General features: G+C 41.0%; 2 protein-coding genes across 3 annotated transcripts; one reads left to right on the top strand and one right to left on the bottom strand.

The window, feature by feature from the left end:
- Positions 1–626: 626 nt before the first annotated feature.
- il7r (interleukin 7 receptor) lies at positions 627–8,070 on the top strand. The gene is made up of 8 exons (XM_076078289.1): positions 627–762; positions 1,922–2,063; positions 2,142–2,299; positions 4,878–5,029; positions 5,118–5,271; positions 5,362–5,506; positions 5,589–5,661; positions 6,070–8,070. The coding sequence occupies exons 1-8, from the start codon at positions 681–683 to the stop codon at positions 6,451–6,453; spliced, it is 1,290 nt and encodes a 429-aa protein (XP_075934404.1). The 5' UTR covers positions 627–680; the 3' UTR covers positions 6,454–8,070.
- capslb (calcyphosine-like b) lies at positions 7,976–12,892 on the bottom strand. 2 transcript variants are annotated; one of them, XM_076078291.1, is made up of 5 exons: positions 12,804–12,892; positions 10,489–10,631; positions 9,251–9,428; positions 8,966–9,175; positions 7,976–8,356 (listed from the first exon to the last, which is right to left on the bottom strand). In XM_076078291.1, the coding sequence occupies exons 2-5, from the start codon at positions 10,623–10,625 to the stop codon at positions 8,255–8,257; spliced, it is 627 nt and encodes a 208-aa protein (XP_075934406.1). In that variant the 5' UTR covers positions 10,626–10,631; positions 12,804–12,892; the 3' UTR covers positions 7,976–8,254. The 2 variants fall into 2 exon arrangements, with proteins under 2 accessions (XP_075934406.1, XP_075934405.1); XM_076078290.1 differs by having other exon boundaries at positions 10,489–11,971; positions 12,804–12,860.
- Positions 12,893–20,601: the final 7,709 nt, after the last annotated feature.

The raw sequence follows: 20,601 nt of genomic DNA, 5'->3' as shown, positions 1-20,601 counted from the left end.
CTGAACAGGTAGAGAACAGAATACCTGAACAGGTAGAGAACAGAGTACCTGAACAGGTAGCGAACAGAGTACCTGAACAGGTAGAGAACAGAGTACCTGAACAGGTAGAGAACAGAATACCTGAACAGGTAGAGAACAGAGTACCTGAACAGGTAGTGAACAGAGTACCTGAACAGGTAGAGAACAGAGTACCTGAACAGGTAGAGAACAGAGTACCTGCTCAGGTACAGAGTACGGACAGAGTACCTGAGCAGGTAAATATGCACTTTAAAGTAAATAAGGAGAGTTTTAGTCTTGACTAAATTGTTCGTTGGGTTTAGTCACAGTTTCCATCTTTGTTGTGCACTGTTACGGTTATAAACTACAGTTTGATTGAAGACTTTCTGTTTGTTTCTTCTTCAGCTCTGATGAAGTTAACTCTTCTTCTTCTTCTCCTTCAGAACCTGCTGTTTGCTGAACAGAGTAGTTTTCTGATTTACATCCTGTGAGCAAAGAAGTCAACTCTACCCTCCCTCCTCCCTCCTCCCTCCTCCCTCCTTCCTCCTTCCTCTCTCCTCGCCGGCTGATGAGAACCAGCCGTCAGCTGTAGAGACGCTGTGAGTTGAGTTGATGTGTGCAGCTGTGAGGAGGCTCTGAGGCTCTGAGGCTCTGAGGCTCTGAGGCTCTGAGGCTCTGAGGAGATGCTGCTGTGCTGCTGGATCGCTGCTCTGCTGCTGCTGCTGCCGGCTGTGAGTCGGACTGAGAGCGGAGACGGAGACGATGGTGAGAAGACCCTCGAATCAGAACTATGTATCTGAGATTATTGCAGTGAAATTATTATTATTGATTATTGCAGGTTCATCTCAGAGTCACTGAGGTGAATTTAAATCACTTCTTAAAACACATTTGAACAGACTGGCTGTTATGTGATGTCGTCGCTTTTCTGTTTTATTTCTGTTTTATTTTTATTTGTGGATTTTACTAAATTATTTTACAATTTTAATAAACAATAATATTAATAAAATAATGTATTTATCTATTTATTAGTTTATTTTTGTTTTATCTCACTGAGCTTTATTTGATTTTGCTGCTTTTGTCAATGTTTTTAAAGGTGATATATAAATAAAATTATTATTATTATTATTATTTATGTCATGACAAACATCTGGTCTCACATGAGATCACAAGACTTCATTATTTTACAAAAAACATTAATCTTCTGGAAAAGAAATGAGAGCAAAATAAAATAACTTAAATGAATGAATGACCACTAGAAGCTTTATTCTTCTTCTTTTAACAGCCGACTCTTTGAGCATCGTCCATATTTACTAAATCAAACTTTTTAAATAAACAAAGAATATAGACTCCTTGATTATGATGCTTTAGTGCAGCTATGAGCAGATATATGAACATGTTCTCATGTTTATTGATGCACAATATTCACTGTTATTGATCTTTATCATGTTACATGTGCATTATGACTCAGAGCAGAAGAATGTTGTTGAGTTCATAGAAGTTAATGATGTCATAGATACAGATTCAGTCTTTAATATTCACATCGATCGTGAATCTACTGTCGTTAAAGGAATGGATTGGAGGAGAGCTATATTATATATAATATATTAAATATAATATATTAAATATAATATATTATAATATATAATATATCTCAACTGACCCGCTCTCCCTTTTATATTTATATATATCATTTATATAAATGATATATATATATATATTTTAAATATTTGTAATTATCTTTTGAACGTCAGCTAAAATCAGACCCTTAAACTAACTTAGACAATATTATTATATTTATTATTTTACGTCATTTATCTGGTTCTTTGTTGAACCTCATTAACTGGGGTGAGTCTCAGTGTTTCAGGATATTAATATTAAAACAGTTCTTCTTCTTCTTCTTCTTTAATGAATGTTTTCCTCTCAGAGCCCACAATCAGCTGCTCCTCTCACATCATGAGAACAGGAAGCAGTCTGAGCTGTAGACTGGTGGGAGGCAGGAACAACCACGAGGATGATGATGATGACCAGGATGAAGAAGATGACGGCATCAGGAACATGACAGTGTGGTAAAAACACCTTATGATTCATTGAGTGAATGACGCGTTGCCCTGAGAGGAGCTTCAGCTCTGCTCTTCTGTTCTCAGCTTCATCGACTTCAGTCAGAATGAAGCCAAAGTGTGTTTGGAGGCGTTCGGGGACAACGTGAGCTCCGTAAACCTGAACCCTGTGTGTCCTTTAACTGTGACCGTCCACCTGAAGAGAGGAGGCCGGATTACAACCACCGTCAACCTGATGAAGATAGGTGAATCTGAGTTTACTCATGTTTTACAAACCTCAGACATTAACCGACATTAAACCAGAAGATGAACCAGGTTCACCTGGTTCTTATAGAGGATCAGGACTACACTGAGACCGGTTTATATAGAGGATCAGGACTACACTGAGACTGGTTCTTATAGAGGATCAGGACTACACTGAGACCGGTTTATATAGAGGATCAGGACTACACTGAGACTGGTTCTTATAGAGGATCAGGACTACACTGAGACTGGTTCTTATAGAGGATCAGGACTACACTGAGACTGGTTCTTATAGAGGATCAAGACTACACTGAGACCGGTTCTTATAGAGGATCAGGACTACACTGAGACTGGTTCTTATAGAGGATCAAGACTACACTGAGACTGGTTCTTATAGAGGATCAGGACTACACTGAGACTGGTTCTTATAGAGGATCAAGACTACACTGAGACTGGTTCTTATAGAGGATCAGGACTACACTGAGACTGGTTCTTATAGAGGATCAGGACTACACTGAGACTGGTTCTTATAGAGGATCAAGACTACACTGAGACTGGTTCTTATAGAGGATCAGGACTACACTGAGACTGGTTCTTATAGAGGATCAAGACTACACTGAGACCGGTTCTTATAGAGGATCAGGACTACACTGAGACTGGTTCTTATAGAGGATCAAGACTACACTGAGACCGGTTCATATAGAGGATCAGGACTACACTGAGACCGGTTCATATAGAGGATCAGGACTACACTGAGACCGGTTCATATAGAGGATCAGGACTACACTGAGACCGGTTCATATAGAGGATCAGGACTACACTGAGACCGGTTCATATAGAGGATCAGGACTACACTGAGACCGGTTCATATAGAGGATCAGGACTACACTGAGACCGGTTCATATAGAGGATCGGGACTACACTGAGACCGGTTCGTATAGAGGATCAGGACTACACTGAGACCGGTTCATATAGAGGATCAGGACTACACTGAGACCGGTTCATATAGAGGATCAGGACTACACTGAGACCGGTTCATATAGAGGATCAGGACTACACTGAGACCGGTTCATATAGAGGATCAGGACTACACTGAGACCGGTTCATATAGAGGATCAGGACTACAGTGAGACCGGTTCATATAGAGGATCAGGACTACACTGAGACCGGTTCATATAGAGGATCAGGACTACACTGAGACCGGTTCATATAGAGGATCGGGACTACACTGAGACCGGTTCTTATAGAGGATCAGGACTACACTGAGACCGGTTCATATAGAGGATCGGGACTACACTGAGACTGGTTCGTATAGAGGATCAGGACTACACTGAGACCGGTTCATATAGAGGATCAGGACTACACTGAGACCGGTTCATATAGAGGATCAGGACTACACTGAGACCGGTTCATATAGAGGATCGGGACTACACTGAGACCGGTTCGTATAGAGGATCAGGACTACACTGAGACCGGTTCATATAGAGGATCGGGACTACACTGAGACCGGTTCATATAGAGGATCAGGACTACACTGAGACCGGTTCATATAGAGGATCGGGACTACACTGAGACCGGTTCATATAGAGGATCAGGACTACACTGAGACCGGTTCATATAGAGGATCGGGACTACACTGAGACCGGTTCATATAGAGGATCAGGACTACACTGAGACCGGTTCATATAGAGGATCGGGACTACACTGAGACCGGTTCATATAGAGGATCGGGACTACACTGAGACTGGTTCGTATAGAGGATCAGGACTACACTGAGACCGGTTCATATAGAGGATCAGGACTACACTGAGACCGGTTCATATAGAGGATCAGGACTACACTGAGACCGGTTCATATAGAGGATCGGGACTACACTGAGACTGGTTCGTATAGAGGATCAGGACTACACTGAGACCGGTTCATATACAGTAACATCATCCTAACTGCAGTCATAAAACACATGAACGCTCTTTATTAGTGTCCTTTATGGTATTTATATCAAACACAAATATCTCACCATTTTATTTCAGGACGACATTTTTGATGGAAACAAACAAACGCTGTAATTCACCGATTTATTTTTTCACTTTTTCTTTTCACTTTATTTTGCAACAGGCTTCGTTGTCTTCATATCAGTCAACCTCTGGTTCTAAGAGAAGTCTGTTCTTCATGTGTTAAAGCTGCATTCTCTCTAGTGTCCACCAGGGGGCGACTCCTCTGGTTGTATAGAAGTCTATGAGAAAATGACTCTACTTCTCTCTTGATTTATTACCTCAGTAAACATTGTAAACATGAGTTTATGGTCTCAATCTCTAGTTTCAAGTCTTCTTCAATACAGCATGATGTTCATTTAGTACATTATGGTCCATTTAGAGTCAAACAGACCATAAAGCAGGGGATGCTTAAGGGCGGGGCTACACAGTGATTGACAGGTCTCTACCAGAGACGTATACGGCGTCTCTACGTCACTCCTCCTCAGTCCTAATGTGGTCACTTCCTGTTTTCGATGCTAAAATGGTCCAGATTTGAATTTGAAAGTGACTCATGTGAAGTGATGACATCAGTGTTGTGTCTCTGCAGTTCAGCCCAGAAGTCCTCAGGTGAAGAATGTGACCTTCGATCTGGACTCTCATCAGGCCGTGATCCGCCTTCAGACTCCGTACCTCAACGATTACATTAGAGTAGACAACCAGCTCTTCCAGCTGCACATCTGGTGGAACGACAGCACGATAGTAACGTCACTTCTGTCGCTTCACTTGTTGTCTTTCTACCGTTGATGACGTTCTGCAGAGACTGACTTGTTCTCGTGTTTGACCACAGACTCAAAACGTGTCATCAGACACTCTGAAGATCCACATGGAGCACCTCCGAAAACACACCGAGTACAAGGTGGAAGCGAGATCGATCCCTGTGAACGGTCTGCAGGGTTCCTGGAGCAAGTGGAGCGAACCGTCCACATTCATTACTCCGGCTGGTGAGAACCAGTCGAAACACGTTCTGCTTCTTTAAGACACTGAAGAGAATAAAGACCTTATTTAACTTTCATCCTCTCTTTTCTCTCCAGAAGAAGAAGAAGAAGAAGAAGATGATGAAGAAGAAGATGAAGTCCAGAAACAGACGGATGAAAGACGGGAGACAAACAAACTGATTGTGTGTCTCATCGTTTTGGTGGTGGTGCCTTCAAGTGTTGTTTTCTTCTGCAAAAACAAGTACGGCGCCTCTGCTTCCTCGTCACAAAGTCAGTGTTTCTAGACGCGTGTCATCTATTTATATCTTCTGTTTCCTTCACAGAATATTTACGTACATGTGGCCGAGCATCCCGCACCCCAAACACACACTGGTGCAGATCTGCAAGACGAATAAAGTGAGTCATGTTTACAATGTTTACTGAGGTAATAAATCAAGAGAGAAGTAGAGTCATTTTCTCATAGACTTCTATACAACCAGAGGAGTCGCCCCCTGGTGGACACTAGAGAGAATGCAGCTTTAACACATGAAGCTCTGGCTTCACTTTAAAGAACCAGAGGTTGACTGCTGACCTTAACCAACCGAACTCCAGAGGTGCGTAATAAGAGATTGGGAGCATATCCACTGCCTCTCAACAGCTCTCAACATGGTGACGGCTGAGCATCTAGTATCTAGCAGCTAGCAGTGCTAACAGAGCTAACAGCGCTAACAGAGCTAACAGCGCAAACAACAGCAACAGTGCCGACAGAGCTAAGAGAGTTCAGGTCTGGACCACGACAAACATGATTTTGTTTCTCTTCTTCAGGGCCTCCTATTGAACTTCAAACCTGAGGAGTTCAGCGCCCTCAAAGTGGAGAAAACAGAGAAGCAGTCGTGTGAGGACGCTGAGCCTCCGATCGCCGCTGAAGCTGCTGCTGACGACATCCAGTCGAATCCGTCCTGCTCCACCCAGAGCTCCGACGGCTCCAGGAGCACCACCAGCGTCGGCACAGAGGAGCTGGAGCTCTCCGCCCTGCTGAGCAGGAGCTCCTCCTCCGACGGAGAGGACGGCTTCCGGAGCATCGGTCCGTCCCCCGTCGAGGACCTCCGGCTCGGGGAGAGACCTCTCACACCTCAGCCCGAATGCAGCAGTGGAGGAAACGAGGCCGAGGCTTACGTCACCATGTCCAGTTTCTATCAGATCAAGTAGGTCAGGAGGAGGAGCGGTGATGGACGGACACGGTTCCCTTCACAATGCTCTGAATCTGAGGGTTCCAACATGGAGGTCATGGCCTCACATGAAGTCCTGAGATAAATCTCATGTCAGTCCGTCCACCACTCTGATCCAGAACTCTCTCAACAACTACGGGATGGATTTCCATGAAGGTTCTCACGCACTTCAGTGTCCTTCATTACGTGGAAATGTTTTTTTAAAAGAAATATTTAAAGAACGTTTTGGACGGATTGTAATGAAATTTGGTTCCAACGTGCATGAAGTCCAGTCAATGACCCTCAATGACTTCATCCAGCAGGTCAAAGTTCACTTCAGCCACTCCTTCAATCTGTAGCTCAGGTCCAGAATGTCAACGGACTCAAAGTCTGTGCAGCAGAAATGTGTTAAAGAGCTTTTATTGCGTCGGAGGACTTTGACGTGAGACCAGAATGTAACACGTAGCCGCTGATGAGCAGAGGTTCTGAAATGTAGCTTTTTGTGTATTTTTGTGTCTTTTGATGCCATATGATTATATCAAGTATATCTGCATCATATCTCATACATGTACACTGACATACCTCCTCATGGTGTTGTTGGAGGAACCAGACCTGTTTCTGCATGTTTTACTTTACAAATCACAGAAAACAATCTGCCAGGCAGCCCATTGGTTAAAGGGTCAGTTCATCTGAATACATTTCAAGCAAGTCGTGATGAAATACATGGATTCAGTGGCTGCCTGGACGGTCACAGACAGGATGCTAGAGGATCCTTACAACCTCCTAACTGACTACTAGAACCACCTAAAGGATCCTTAGAACCTCCTAACTGACCCGTAGAACATCCTCAGTGGAAACCAGAACCACCTATAGAAAGACCACCTAAAGGTCTTTCTAGGGTCACTCTGTTGAGAGACGACGTGTTTGACCGGATTGTTTCACAATCAGCCAGTTTACCAGCTCATTTAAACCAGTAAAGAGCTGACTCATCTTCAGACGTTAGCCGGTGGGTTCCAGATAACGTTCCCCTTCTGTGGCTCACAGACCTGCAGTCAAGCAGAGCCTGCTCCAACATGATTGGTTAACTCCTACTACCGGTTTCCCACAGGTTCATTATGTATAAAGAGAGTATTAACTACCTAAAGGACCACCTGCTAAAGTAACATTAGAATCTGGTCACAACGGCCCCTAAAGAACGTCTCGAACCTCCTAAACGTGAGATTAAAGTCGACTCTTAACCCGGACAGTCTGGTAGTGCGTGGTGCGTTCAGGTGGTTCTCTTTGTCACCTGTCGGTCTCATGATCTGAGCTGGAACATGAACACCGGTGAGCTGCTGGTCTCTGCACCACTGAAGCTGTTGTAGTTGTTCATCAACAGGCTCTTCAGGTGACATGAGACCCAAACACAAAGCTGCCTCTCAATACATCTCACACAACCGACACCTCGCGCGTTATCTTCTCCCACATCTGTAATAACTCAACTGTAGCTACTAAATATACTGTATATACTATACTACAAGGAAACGTGTGATTGTACCAACGTCCTTTATTTAAACAAAGCCTGTATTGTTGCATATCAACGTACAATAAAGCTGCTTATTGTTCACCTACCATACAACATGTTTCCCTCTTCTATATGTATATCTGGATCATATTCAACTCATAAAACAAACTGCAGAATGATGAGTCATTCTGTAGAACATTCATTTAGAGACATGATTCCACAGAAGTGATGCTGGTAGAAGAGATGCAATCATCTGAACACAGTGATGTGGATCCTGGAGGCTGTGCTGTGTGTCCTCTCACAGCTTCCAGGCGTTTCTCATCATCAGAATGAAGTAGACGTCTCTGTCAATGGAGGCGCTGACTCCACAGTAATAGTTGATAAACTCATCTTTGGTCACCTGTTGATGAGAGGAGAGAGTTACTGTTGAGGAGAACATGACGAAGAACACAGTGAGTCAGTCGAGATAGAAGACGTTTATCATCAGAGAGCAGCTGCTTCCATCCAATGAGCCCAACGTCATTCTATACGCTCTGAGACTTTGACAAAGACGTTAAATAGTTTGTTGAACTTCTTACAGAAACATTATAAAAGTGATAAACATATTCAATTACAGATAGAACAGAAGTCTCTCAGTGAGGACACAGCGAGAGAGTCTGAGTCTGAGTCCAGAAACTGAGAATCAAAAAGGATGATTTTGTTTTTATTGAGACTCAACCTGCTGACAGAAACACTGACCTACGAACACTGAGCTGTGTGATGAAGAGCTTCATCTCTCTGTGCTGCTCTTCATCGGAATCAACCAACGATCTACTCTGCACAACATCCTCCAGATGAAAGAGAAAACACAATGAAGTGGAGACATTTGCCTCCCCCTCCTCCCTCCCACCTCCTCCTCCTCCTTCTCCCACCTCCTCCTCCTCCCTCCCACCTCCTCCTCCCACCTCCTCCTCCTCCCTCCTCCCACCACCACCTCCTCCCACCTCCTCCTCCTCCTCCTCCTCCTCACCTTTCCATCTTTGTCGTACGGAGAGTCAAAGTTGTCCAGGAATGTCCTGAAGACCTGGTCCTCTGTCCACTCCCCGTTCTGATACTTGGGGTGGTACTTGGCGTTGTAGACGCCCCGCAGGTCTTCGATGGTGATCACGCCGTCGCCCGTCTTATCCAGCTTCCGGAACGCCTCCGTGACCACCTCCTTTCTGGCTTTAGACATCTGTGGCTGCAGACAACAGATGGAGAAGGTAAGAGACGTGAGCTGCTCGTCAGCTGCACAGCAACCGCTCTGTATTGTTACCCTCAGAGTTATGAGGAACTCGTCGAAGTCGATGGTCCCGTTCCTGTCCCGGTCAAAGTGCTGGAAGAGAGCTGTGGCCTCCTGCTTCTCCATCAGGACCCCGTAGTCACTCAGACCCTTCAGGAACTCCTTCAGGTCCAGGGAGCGGCTCTCGTTATCGTCCATTATCTTGAAGGTTCTGAGGAACACGAACACGGAGTCAGTGTGAAGACATTTCATCTGTCCGTACAGTCAGACCTTTGGCATCAGTGACAGTACTCAGGTACTCACATGTACTTAAAGTGAAAGTACTTATTGGTGGAACAAGTATTCAGATGATTTACTGAAACAATACCAGAATTTAAAAACACTTTATTTCAAGTAAAAGTCCTGCTTTGATAGTAAAGATAAAGCAGAAGTCCTCATCTGTCAGTGTTACTGTACTTGTTCAGTTTGAACTCTTGTTACATGAACATGTGAGCTGAATGCTACTGCAGCTATAGCTCGAGCTCACTGCACTTAAATAGAGTCCGATCATCTCATGTATTTGAAATGCTCGTTACAAGGTTTTAACATCTTCATCTGCACAATAACCACTGACTGCAGTTAAAGTCTGAGGATGAAGTACATGTAGTAACATGTACTTCATCCTCGGACTGCAGTAGAAGAGCTGACGGTGTCTGACGGTGCAGCTGATGAGGAGCATCTCCAGCTGAGGAGCATCAGCACTAAACCACACGATCTGCAACAACAACACAATCAACCCCAACGCATCAAAACATCCTGCAGCCGCCGTCGACTCAGCGTAACACCGTGTTCATGTATCACAGGAAGACAACAACCTCAGAACTCAACTGAAGGCGTAACGATCATCACACAGCAACCAGCAGAACACAGTTTGTCAATATGAGGCCCACCAGCCAATGCTGGGCCGCAGAAAGCTTTGTGTGGCCGGACAGAGACATGAGAGACATGAGAGACATGAGAGACACGAGAGGCTTTAACCTCTATAGTTAGGTTGATAGTTTATAGTTAGTTGTATAATCTACAGGTACAACAGAGCCACCTGATCAATGGGAAGGACAAGACAACAGTGACATCATTGTCTTCCACAAGGTTTGAACCAGCAACCTCCTGAATGAAAGGTGAGCAACACACTGAGCCAACAACACATCAGACTAAAGTCATGATACAGTCATCGTATATTATGTCATAAAAACGTCACATAGCCGTAAGAAGAGGAAGTGGGAGGAGCTTACCTGCCCAGACCTTTGATGCCAGACGAGCCTCTGGACAGACACTGGAGCCTGAGTCTCTCCAGCGGGTCCCTGCACTCCTCCAGCTCACGCTTGGCCTTCATGGACATCTCTCGGTCGTGTCTGGACGTCCCGGCCATCACCGCCTCCTCCAACACAACATGTCTGTTACTCAGAGGACAGCTGAACAGAGACACGTGTTCACTAAACAGCAGCGTTCATCAACTGAAGATAATATTTAAAGTTATTAAAGTGTTGAACGTATTCCATCAGTCATTCACATTATTGACTCATAAGTCTGTTCAAAGCCGTTTATACAACAGAGAAATATGTGTAGATATTTATTCATCATTTCCCTTTATGCCTCCTGCATGTAGGGCAGCAAGAAAAGTCTTCCACTCCCGTCTGTCCCGGGTGAGTCTCTGGATGGTGCCCCATGAGTGGTTCAGGCTCTGCATCTCCTCCACAGTTCTTCTCCGTGTGTTTCTTGGTCGGCCTCTTTCTCTTTTCCCTTCTGGTGTCCAATGTAAGGCTGTTCTTGTAATATCAGCAGGGTCTTTTCTCAGCACATGTCCCATCTCCATCTTCTTCTCATTAGGATGGTCTCCATGCATTCTTGTTGGCATTTGTCCTACAGGTCTTTATTTGAAATGGTGTTTGGCCAGAAAATGTGAAGTATTCGTCTTAAACTCTGGTGTGGAAGGTTGATAGTCTGTTGAGGTCTTCTTGTGTCATTCTCCAGCATTCAGAACCGTACAATAGGTTTTATATTAATATCATATATTATTATAATAGAACAATAGGGTGGATAAAACACAGCTCTGATACATTTGAGTTTGGTCTTGATGGTGTCCTGCTGTGACCTCCATGTGTTATCCAGTACTTTGAAAGCGTTCCTTGCCTTATTAAGACGGTTCTTGATGTCTTTATCTGTGCCATCGTGTCTGACAGTGCTGCCCAAATATGTGAACTCGTCAGTTTTAAGGAGATCTTCTCCGTTAAGCTGAATTGGTGAGAGACTTGGAATGTTCAGAGTCATCACTTCTGTTTTCTTTCTGCTGATCTTCTGACCAAAATCACTGAGGCGGGATGTTTCCTCCTGCATGTGCTGATGAGTATGTGAAAGAAGAGAGAGATCATCTGCATAGTCTAGATCTTCAAGTGATGAAGAGTGTCCATCGAATGCCTCTATCAATGGCTTGCCATGTATCATCGGTTATCCACTCCTTTCTTTCCTTCTGTTTGATGAGACATTTTTTACTGGTTTCTAGATATGCTTGCTTTGCTTGTTCCCATTTGGTGTTCATCTCATCTGTGTCTGTGTCTGTATCCTGTTGCACATCACTTTGGTCAGATAGTGCTTGAAATCTATCCTTTAGCTGCACTATGAAGGAGCTTTTCACTTTAGGATCTTGTAACTTTTCAGTGGCAAACTGTTGTCTTCCTATCTTTCTGCTCCCAGCTCTCCTTAACTTTACTTCCAGCACTGCGAACACAAGGTGATGATCACTAGCAACATCTGCTCCTCGCATTACCCTGACATCAAACACTGAGCGTCTCCAGGTTCCATTTATCATCAGATGATCTATCTGGTTCCTGTCTCGCCCATTAGGTGAATCAGAATGTTTAATTACTTTTTACTTTTCTACATTAATCTTTAGTAACTTTACAGATTAATTAATAAAGTATTTAATCAACGAATATGTTTTGCTGTATAATAATGATGTATTATTATAGTTTATAAGAAGTTATTAAAATGAGCTCCACCCTAACCAGCTGCATCAAAATATAATATAATATAAAATATAATATATAATATATAATAATATAATATATAATAATAATATAACATAATATAATATATAATCATATAATATATAATATTAATATAATAATATAATATAATATTATATTATATTATATAATACAATAATAATATATTTATCAGCATGAGTACTTCTATTTGTGGTACTTTAAGTGTCTTTACATAGTAATACTTTTATATTTGTATTCAAGTCAAACTGTTCATTTTAAATGCAGTAGTATTTTTACAGTTGATGTATTAGTACTTTTACTGAAGTAAAATAATGTGAATACTTCTTCTGCTGGTTGTATTCATTATAAGTGATGTTTTTAAGGCAGTACTTTTATAGAAGAGTTTTGTTTCTTTTACTACTACGTCATGTTTAGAAGCTCGTGAGAGCCGGAAGTAGGCTTGCTGACGGGCTCGTGCCAGAGGAACGTTAACAGGTTAATACTTATTATTATTATTATGATCAGTAAAACTCTATTCTCAGTCAAAAACATCAAAGACTCACCGACACTCTGATGTTTTTCTCTTCAGCTGGAAACAGACGATCCTGGTTACCATGGAGATCTAGTGTCCTCTGCTGTGATTGGCTGTTCAGTCTCGGTGCGTTTTGTTGAGCTGACGTCAGCGTTGATTTCACGAACAGTTTAAATATACACATAAATACTGCTAAAAGTACTACTAACGGTCTTGTACACGTTGGGTTGTACTCGGTTAGAGTACTTGTAATATTAAAGTATTATAATATAAAGTATTTCATTCACTATCTTCACAACCGGAAGTGCTGAAAAACATAAAAGATTCAACTGTTTGTTAGCTACACTTCCGGTGGTTGTTTAAAAAATAAAAGCCTACCACAATCCTTCACATTAAAAAGCTTTTATTTTGTTTTACAGTGAAACACACACAGGAAGTGATGTGTGATCAGTAAAGAGGATCAATGATGACGTGATCAGCAAACATCAGTGTTGGAAAATAAAACTACTTCCGCTTTTTAACTTTTAAATCCAAACTTTAAACGTTTCTGTTTGTCAATTCTAAAATTACAATTATTCATTTAATAACTCATGTTTTCCTCTATTTAATTTATCCTTTAAATCATATTTGTCTTTACAGAAGACACAAAGACAAACAAAAGGTGATTTAATGATAAACACGGTGAATCTTGTTGACATGAATGTGAGCTGTCACATGATATCTGGAGCATCAAAGTCATTTCATGAAACAACATGACGTCACTTCTAAATGTGAGTCATTCTAATAGATACTAAGTAGAGAACGTGTGTTTGTCTACTTTTGATTAGTTTATTGTTAATATGTGTTGACTCTTGTTATTGGTGTGAGATCACGAGCCCTCACTGCCCTCTAGTGGTCAGAGTCACGAGCTGCACGCTGCGTTTCTCAGGGGATGACGTCAGCGAGCCACGTGTTCATGTTCAACAGGTTTTACGGGTTCTTGTTTCCTTAAAGTTCTATAAGACACGTGTTCACACTTTAGACTTTCTCTGGAGAAGAAGCTTTTATTCAGTTTTTATGATCCACAAATATGAAACAAAACAGAGAATTCACAGTATTTATTCAGGTTTAATCCGACTTTCACTTACTTTTATCTTCATTTCATTTTGTTTTACTTTTTCTAAATTATATTCATGTGAGTCTTTCAATATAGTTTTTTTAATATATCTATGATTATTTCCTTGTTGGTGAAAGTTGAAATAAACAAAGTCACGTGACTTTAGAGAACGAGGTAAACAGGAAGTGAAGTTCTGTTTGTTTCCTCAGTTTCTAATCATTTGAGATGAAACATCTTTATTGTTTCCCTCAGGATGAATTCAGCTCTGACATCAGAACATAAGTACAAATGAATAGAAATAAGAAAGAAATGAATAATAACTAGTGTATAAAATAATAATAGTCTCTGAGAGTGTTTCAGGGAAATCATGTGACCTCAGAGCGTCCCGCCTCTCTGACATATAAACTCTCTGCTCTCTCCTCTTCTTGTTCCTCGTCATCCTCTTCAGCAGAGACCAACAGCTCAGGTAAGAACACACTCTGACACACGAATGATGAAATACCAAATGTATAAAGTAACTATCGTGGTTTAAAGCATATTAATGAGCACGTTAATCAGAAAGTCAATGACATCATCAAAACCTTTTGGAAGAAATCAGAAACTCTTAAAACATGAAATATAATGTTGTTGGTGAAGCGGCCTGAGAGACAAAAGATCAAATGAAGAGAAATGTGAATTTACTAACTTACTGAATAAATATGATGACGTATAAATCTAAAGGTTCATTTGATCCACAACTAAATGTTAGAAGAAGGTGAAGAGAACTCTGTAGATTAGAAGTACAACTTTACAACACGATCAATGATCCTACGGTATAATTACAGCAACTTATGGACTAAATATTGTGAGGCAACAATCAATCACTGCTATGTGTTATAATCAGAAGACACGACTACACATGATTATGAAAGAAGATCTAAAAAATGATAAGAATCCAGAGTGTGGTGGCAAATGTCCTTTCATAAAATCTTGGGACTTGTTTTGCTTGTTGACATAAAGAAGTTTAATAAATGAATCACAATCTAACAGAACCGGAAGCATACCCTGAAACTTCTATCAAGATCGACCACCAGGGGGCCTTGTATGAAGGTATATTTAGGGCCCGAGCAACCGACAACGTCAGGCCAGCGAAGGCCCTATTGAAATTGTAAGGGGTATTATGATTCCTCTTTTTGTACTTTGGGAGCATTTTTGGGGTACTTGCCATGCATGAAAACTCACCAAATTTTGGGGACTTGTCAGGTCTGGTGGAACTTGGCGTCTGAAAAAGGATGCATCTTTCTGTGTAAAGAAATGGCTCTCTAGCGCCCCCTACAAATCGGACCGGCGACGCCCCTTGGCCAGTATGTCCGATTGACTTGAAATTCAACACACATGTCCGACTTCGCTAGATCTACAAAAAAACCTCTCAGACCCCTAAGCTCCGCCTACTTAGATTTTCTGCCATTTTGAATTTGGTGAAAAACACATTTTTGCAAACTCCTCCTACATGATGGGTCCGATTGTTACCAAATCTGCTGTGGATCATTATTTGATCTACCTGCTGTTGACCGATGATTTTATGTAACGTTAGTCCACTGTGGGCTAACGTTACATGCACTTTGCCTGAGGCATGGCTATGTTAGCTAAGGTTAGCTGTGCATGTATGACACAATTTAAAATAAATCCTATGAGCTTGGTTTTCTCCGACCGAGAAAGCGGAGCTTCATGTCAACACAGCAGCCCTCCATGTCGTTCTTTAAAAAAAGAGACACTAACAACATGAAAACAAAGTGAAGTGCTGCTACATTTAAAATAATGTTGACAACACAGAGCAGTATAATGTCAACTTACCTCAATGTCACTCATCACACCTCCCATCCGTGTTTACAGTGGAAGCAGATACCAAGAGCCAAGTCGAACCCATCCAATAGAAACACCTGGCTCATTCAGCTGCGTATGCCCCGCCCACTACATCCATCATTTTCTGAGAGATGCAGATGTTTCATATGCAAAACGAACAAATAATTTATTCTCAGTTTATATATATATTTACTTACAAACTTGATTTTTGATTGCAGTGCGAGAAATTTGCTCTTAAAACATTTTTTGTTTGTTTGTGTAATATAGACAAATATACCTTCATACCTTAGAAATGCTAAAAATAATCATGGCACAAAAATCCGTCTATCAATCAAATAAATGTTTCTGCAACTATCACAAAACTTGTAGGATTAGTTTCATGATGTTCAACCACATTTGAAAACTATTCTGAAACCACTCAATCGGTGTCACCACCAGAACCAATCACGGGCATCGGCCTCGTCACTGTTTCAGAAGGAAAGTTAAACAAACTCTAAACTTAATCCTGAGCTCAGTTTGTCCAAACATCACCAAACTTTCTGGTTATTGTGTTATTGAGCTGTTGAAAAAACAAAAACAACATAAATGCCGTATGAGATGACTTAGCTTAGCTTAGCTTAGCTTAGCTTAGTGAAGCTCAAAACCAGCTGCTGCTGCCGGCAGCTTTGATTTTTGCAGTTTAGCTGCTTCGTTCTGTGGAGAGAAAAGAACCAGGAATTGCAGCTCACTGCTAAGTTTTTATTTGTTTTTAATCGCCTCTCAATACTAGCTCTACATATCTCTAATAGTGTACATATTATTAGAATTATTGACACCACACTTTTCCTGAGAAATGCTTCTCAGATTCCTCCTTCGATCAGGTCGATTCAGGGTTTTTCAAAAGCTTCTGGTCTCAATTTAAATTTGCAAAATTATCCCCAAAATTCAACAAAATGTATATTTTTTTATGGAAAAACTAAATAATGAACGTAAATAAATGTGGTTGTTTGAATTTTTTTCTAAACTTCACAACTCTAAACATTCAAATCAATTGGCTCAGACAATTTATTAAAAACCCATCATCTTATGAATTTTATTACAAATTATGAATTTTCCACATTTGTAGTTTATGATACAACAATCAAACACTGTTACGATATATAATCAGAAGACATGACTACAGATGATTATGAAATAATCTAAAACATGATAAGAATCCAGAGTCTGCTGTTAAATCTCTGTTTATAAAATCTTGGCACTTGTTTTGCTTTTAGACATAAATATGTCTAAAATTTTAATTTTCAAAGCTTCTGTTAAATTTGGCTTTGAAGATTTCTTTTGCAGATCTGTCAGAATATTATTTATTATCTTAGCAGCAGCGCAGTGACATTAAAATGTGGTTCATCCCCTGTTCAGTGTGTCACGTGGCTTTAATCCATGTTGCCCAATTTCATGAGATTAGTGCCGGTTTGTTATTATTCGGGTTCTAACCCCGAACCTCCGATCTACAAAAAAGAGTCTTAGACCATAGAACTCTGCCTACTTACATTTTCCACCATTTTTAATTTTTTGAAAAAAAGATTTTTGTAAACTCCTGACTTCAGAGTTCTGCCCACTACATTGTCCGCCATTTGGCAATTTCTTAATAAGACATTTTTGAAATCTTCTCCTAAACCATAACTCTGTTTATGGTATTTTTTTCTGAGGATCATTATTGGAATAACATTGTAAAGTTAGCAAAATATACAATGCATATCTTATTCAGTGTTCAAGATATTGATCAATAAACTTTAAATGGGCGTGGCTCAGCACATAACCAGACTAAAGTCAACAACCTTTGGGTCAATCACCATAAAACTAGCTCAACATGTCCACAAGAGCACCTGAAAGATACTCTGAAAATCGTATTAAAATCAATAACCAGGGGGCGCTACAAATACAAAAAGGGGCATGGCATAACACAAATCAGAATATAAATCAGAAATTCTTTGTTCAATCATCACACAACTTGCAGAATAGGTCCAAAACAAAACAGGAAACATACCCTGAAACATTTATCAAAATCGACCACTAGGGTGCCTTACAAATGCAAAACATTGTCGTGGCGAGGGTTGCACGGCGTATCGATACTAAAAAGGTACCGCGGTACATGTACGTTAAAAACGATACGATTTTGCATATTTTTAGTATCGATAATTTATTAAAATAGCGCGATCAGAGCGCACTCGCTGCTCCGCTCCCTGTCATGCTGCCTGCAGGCATTGACTGCAAGGGGGCGGGGCTACCCAGCGCTCACACAGCAACAGGCAGCGTCACTCACAGCAGTGATCACAGGGGAGACATGGCTCAGTTGAAAAACAAGATGCCAGAAGTATCATCTGGAAGTAGGGTGACCAGACGTCCGGATTTAGGCCGGACAGTCCGGATTTTCAATGCCCTGTCCGGCGTCCGGCGCAGCATCAAGCCGGACGCGTATCTGTCCTCCTTTGTGGAGTTCCACTGGGCCTAAAGAGCCGCGCGATAGAATATTTTGCTGGAACGCAGTCTAACAAATGATTGGTTAAAAGCGTTGTCAAATAAATATCTGATAGGCTGAGGTTAGGTTCTAGCCCTATATCATTGGTTAAAAACGTAAACAAGGCTCCGTGTGCTGGCTACGTCATATCTACGCACTGAGGCCGACTGACCTCAATCATCAGAAACCGACGTCGCTTCACGTGACGCTTCAGAGGAAAGGACGTCTCATGTCTGTTAAAACATATCTCCTCGCGTCTTCTCTCCTCTCCATTTGTGTCCGTACATGATCACTGTACAGAGTTGTTTTCTGGTCAGGGCCGTTTTCAGCGAACATTCCAATAAAAATGCACTTTAAATACTGATTAAAAAAAGATCGTATGTTTTCAGTTGATTTAATGGTGTTAAACTACTACTTATATTAATAAAGACACAGTTATCATCACTGTCAGAGTGGAGATGTTTTCTCTGTAGTCTGTTACCTGTTAAACAAACTGCATTGAGTATTTTTATACGTGTGTGGTATTTATACACAGTGTGTGTATTTATACTGTGTTCTGTGTCCTGCTTATACTCGCAGCATCGCTTCTACCGGCGGAATGCGTCTTATTTATTAATTATTTACGTCGGTATGTTTTTAAATTCTGATTGTGACGTCATTATAAAATAACCCACAATGATTATGGTTTCTCTTCATTACATGTTGTAAAAAGTGTTTCCTCTCTCCAGCTCTATGGTTTTAATTACATAATACAAGTTATTTATGGAAACAACAGATCAAATCTTTTTATAAATGAAGAAAGTTGTTTGAGGTCTTTTGTTGTTCAGACTACAATGAACATATTTTGTTTATCTGTTTATTATTTATTATTTATGTGACCTGTGATTTAATTTGTACATTTTAAGTCCACAAATGTTATGCTTTGTGGCACTCAGCACAGTGGTCAGTTTTTGAACACCACAATAAATACAAATACTGTGAACAAACACTTTTTGACTCTTTAAGACTATTTTTTCCTATTGTGTTACACATACATCATGTAGCAATCACACAACGTTGTATTGTAGAGGGGAGCACGCCAGAGTCCTATGCAATTATTCACAGCTTCACTAAATACCGCAGTGTCCTCCTTTTTGGTGTTATGGATCTGGTCACCCTATCTGGAAGTACTTTGGCTATATTGCAGACAGTGAAGGAAAGCCCACTGACATACAGAGACCCGTCTGCGGTGTTTCAAAGCCACACAGACAGGGAGGCAACAGGTCTAACATGGCAAAGCACCTTTCAGACAGACACCCCCAACTTTTTAAAGAGTTCAAAGAATGACGGGTAAGCAAATGCGATTATAAACATGAACACCCCCAAGCTCCCCCATAGACGGCTAACACGAGTAGCTGAGCCTAGTTTGAGGACAAGTCTATATGATGATGAGGTCACAATGCACATGAAACTAAATGAAACAATTGATGCAGAATGGCTCCATGCTGGTGGAGCCTGAGGGTGGATCTTGAGCTAATTATTTTTATTTTTATTTAAGGAAAAATAATTATTCCATGAATTAAGATAAAATATGAAGTGAAAATATCAAACTCACTATGCAAGTAAATGAAGCATTGTTTACCCACCCACTCCCACAGACAGACAGACAGATGCCAGCAGAGTCAGCAGCAACACAGAGACAGAGTTCCCTTCAGCTGTTTGAAAGCCAGCGGAAATATGAGAGAGGCTCAAAAGATGGAAGAGGTTCAACATTAATATTAATGCCGTTTGTTAAGTGTTCAAAAAGCTGGGCAGGAACAAGCTGGTAAAAAAGGGAACCGTACAGATGTTTTATTTATTACTATTATAGATAAATATACCAGTATCGTATTTATGGCAGGTATCGTATCGTAAGTATCGGGTATCGTGATACTTATGGCAGGTATCGTATCGAAGTCATAATTTTGGTATCGTGACAACCCTAGTCGTGGCACAAACAAAATCTGATTATCAATCAAATAAATGTTTCTCCAACTATCACAAAACTTGCAGGATTAGTTTAATGATGTTCAACCACATTTAAAAATAGGAGTCACCACCAGAACCAATCACGGGCATCGGCCTCGTCACTGTTTCAGAAGGAAAGTTAAACAAACTCTAAATTCAATCCTGAACTCAGTTTGTCCAAACATCACCAAACTTTCTAGTTATTTTTTACGTAAACTGTTGAAATAATAAAAATATAAAAAAACAAAAATGCCAAGACATATGAGATGACTTAGCTTAGCTTAGCTTAGCTTAGCTTTGTGAAGCTCAAAACCAGCTGCTGCTGCCGGCAGCTTCGATTTTGACAGTTTAGCTGCTTCGTTCTGTGGCACAAAAAAAATGTCATAAGCAGGAATTACCGCTTGCTGCTAA

Source organism: Anarhichas minor, unplaced genomic scaffold (assembly GCF_050575085.1).
Source record: "Anarhichas minor isolate MPS153535 unplaced genomic scaffold, ASM5057508v1 ptg000064l, whole genome shotgun sequence".
NCBI lineage: Eukaryota > Metazoa > Chordata > Actinopteri > Perciformes > Anarhichadidae > Anarhichas > Anarhichas minor.
Note: the sequence above shows the minus strand (reverse complement) of the source record. Positions and strands in the feature narration are given on the sequence as shown.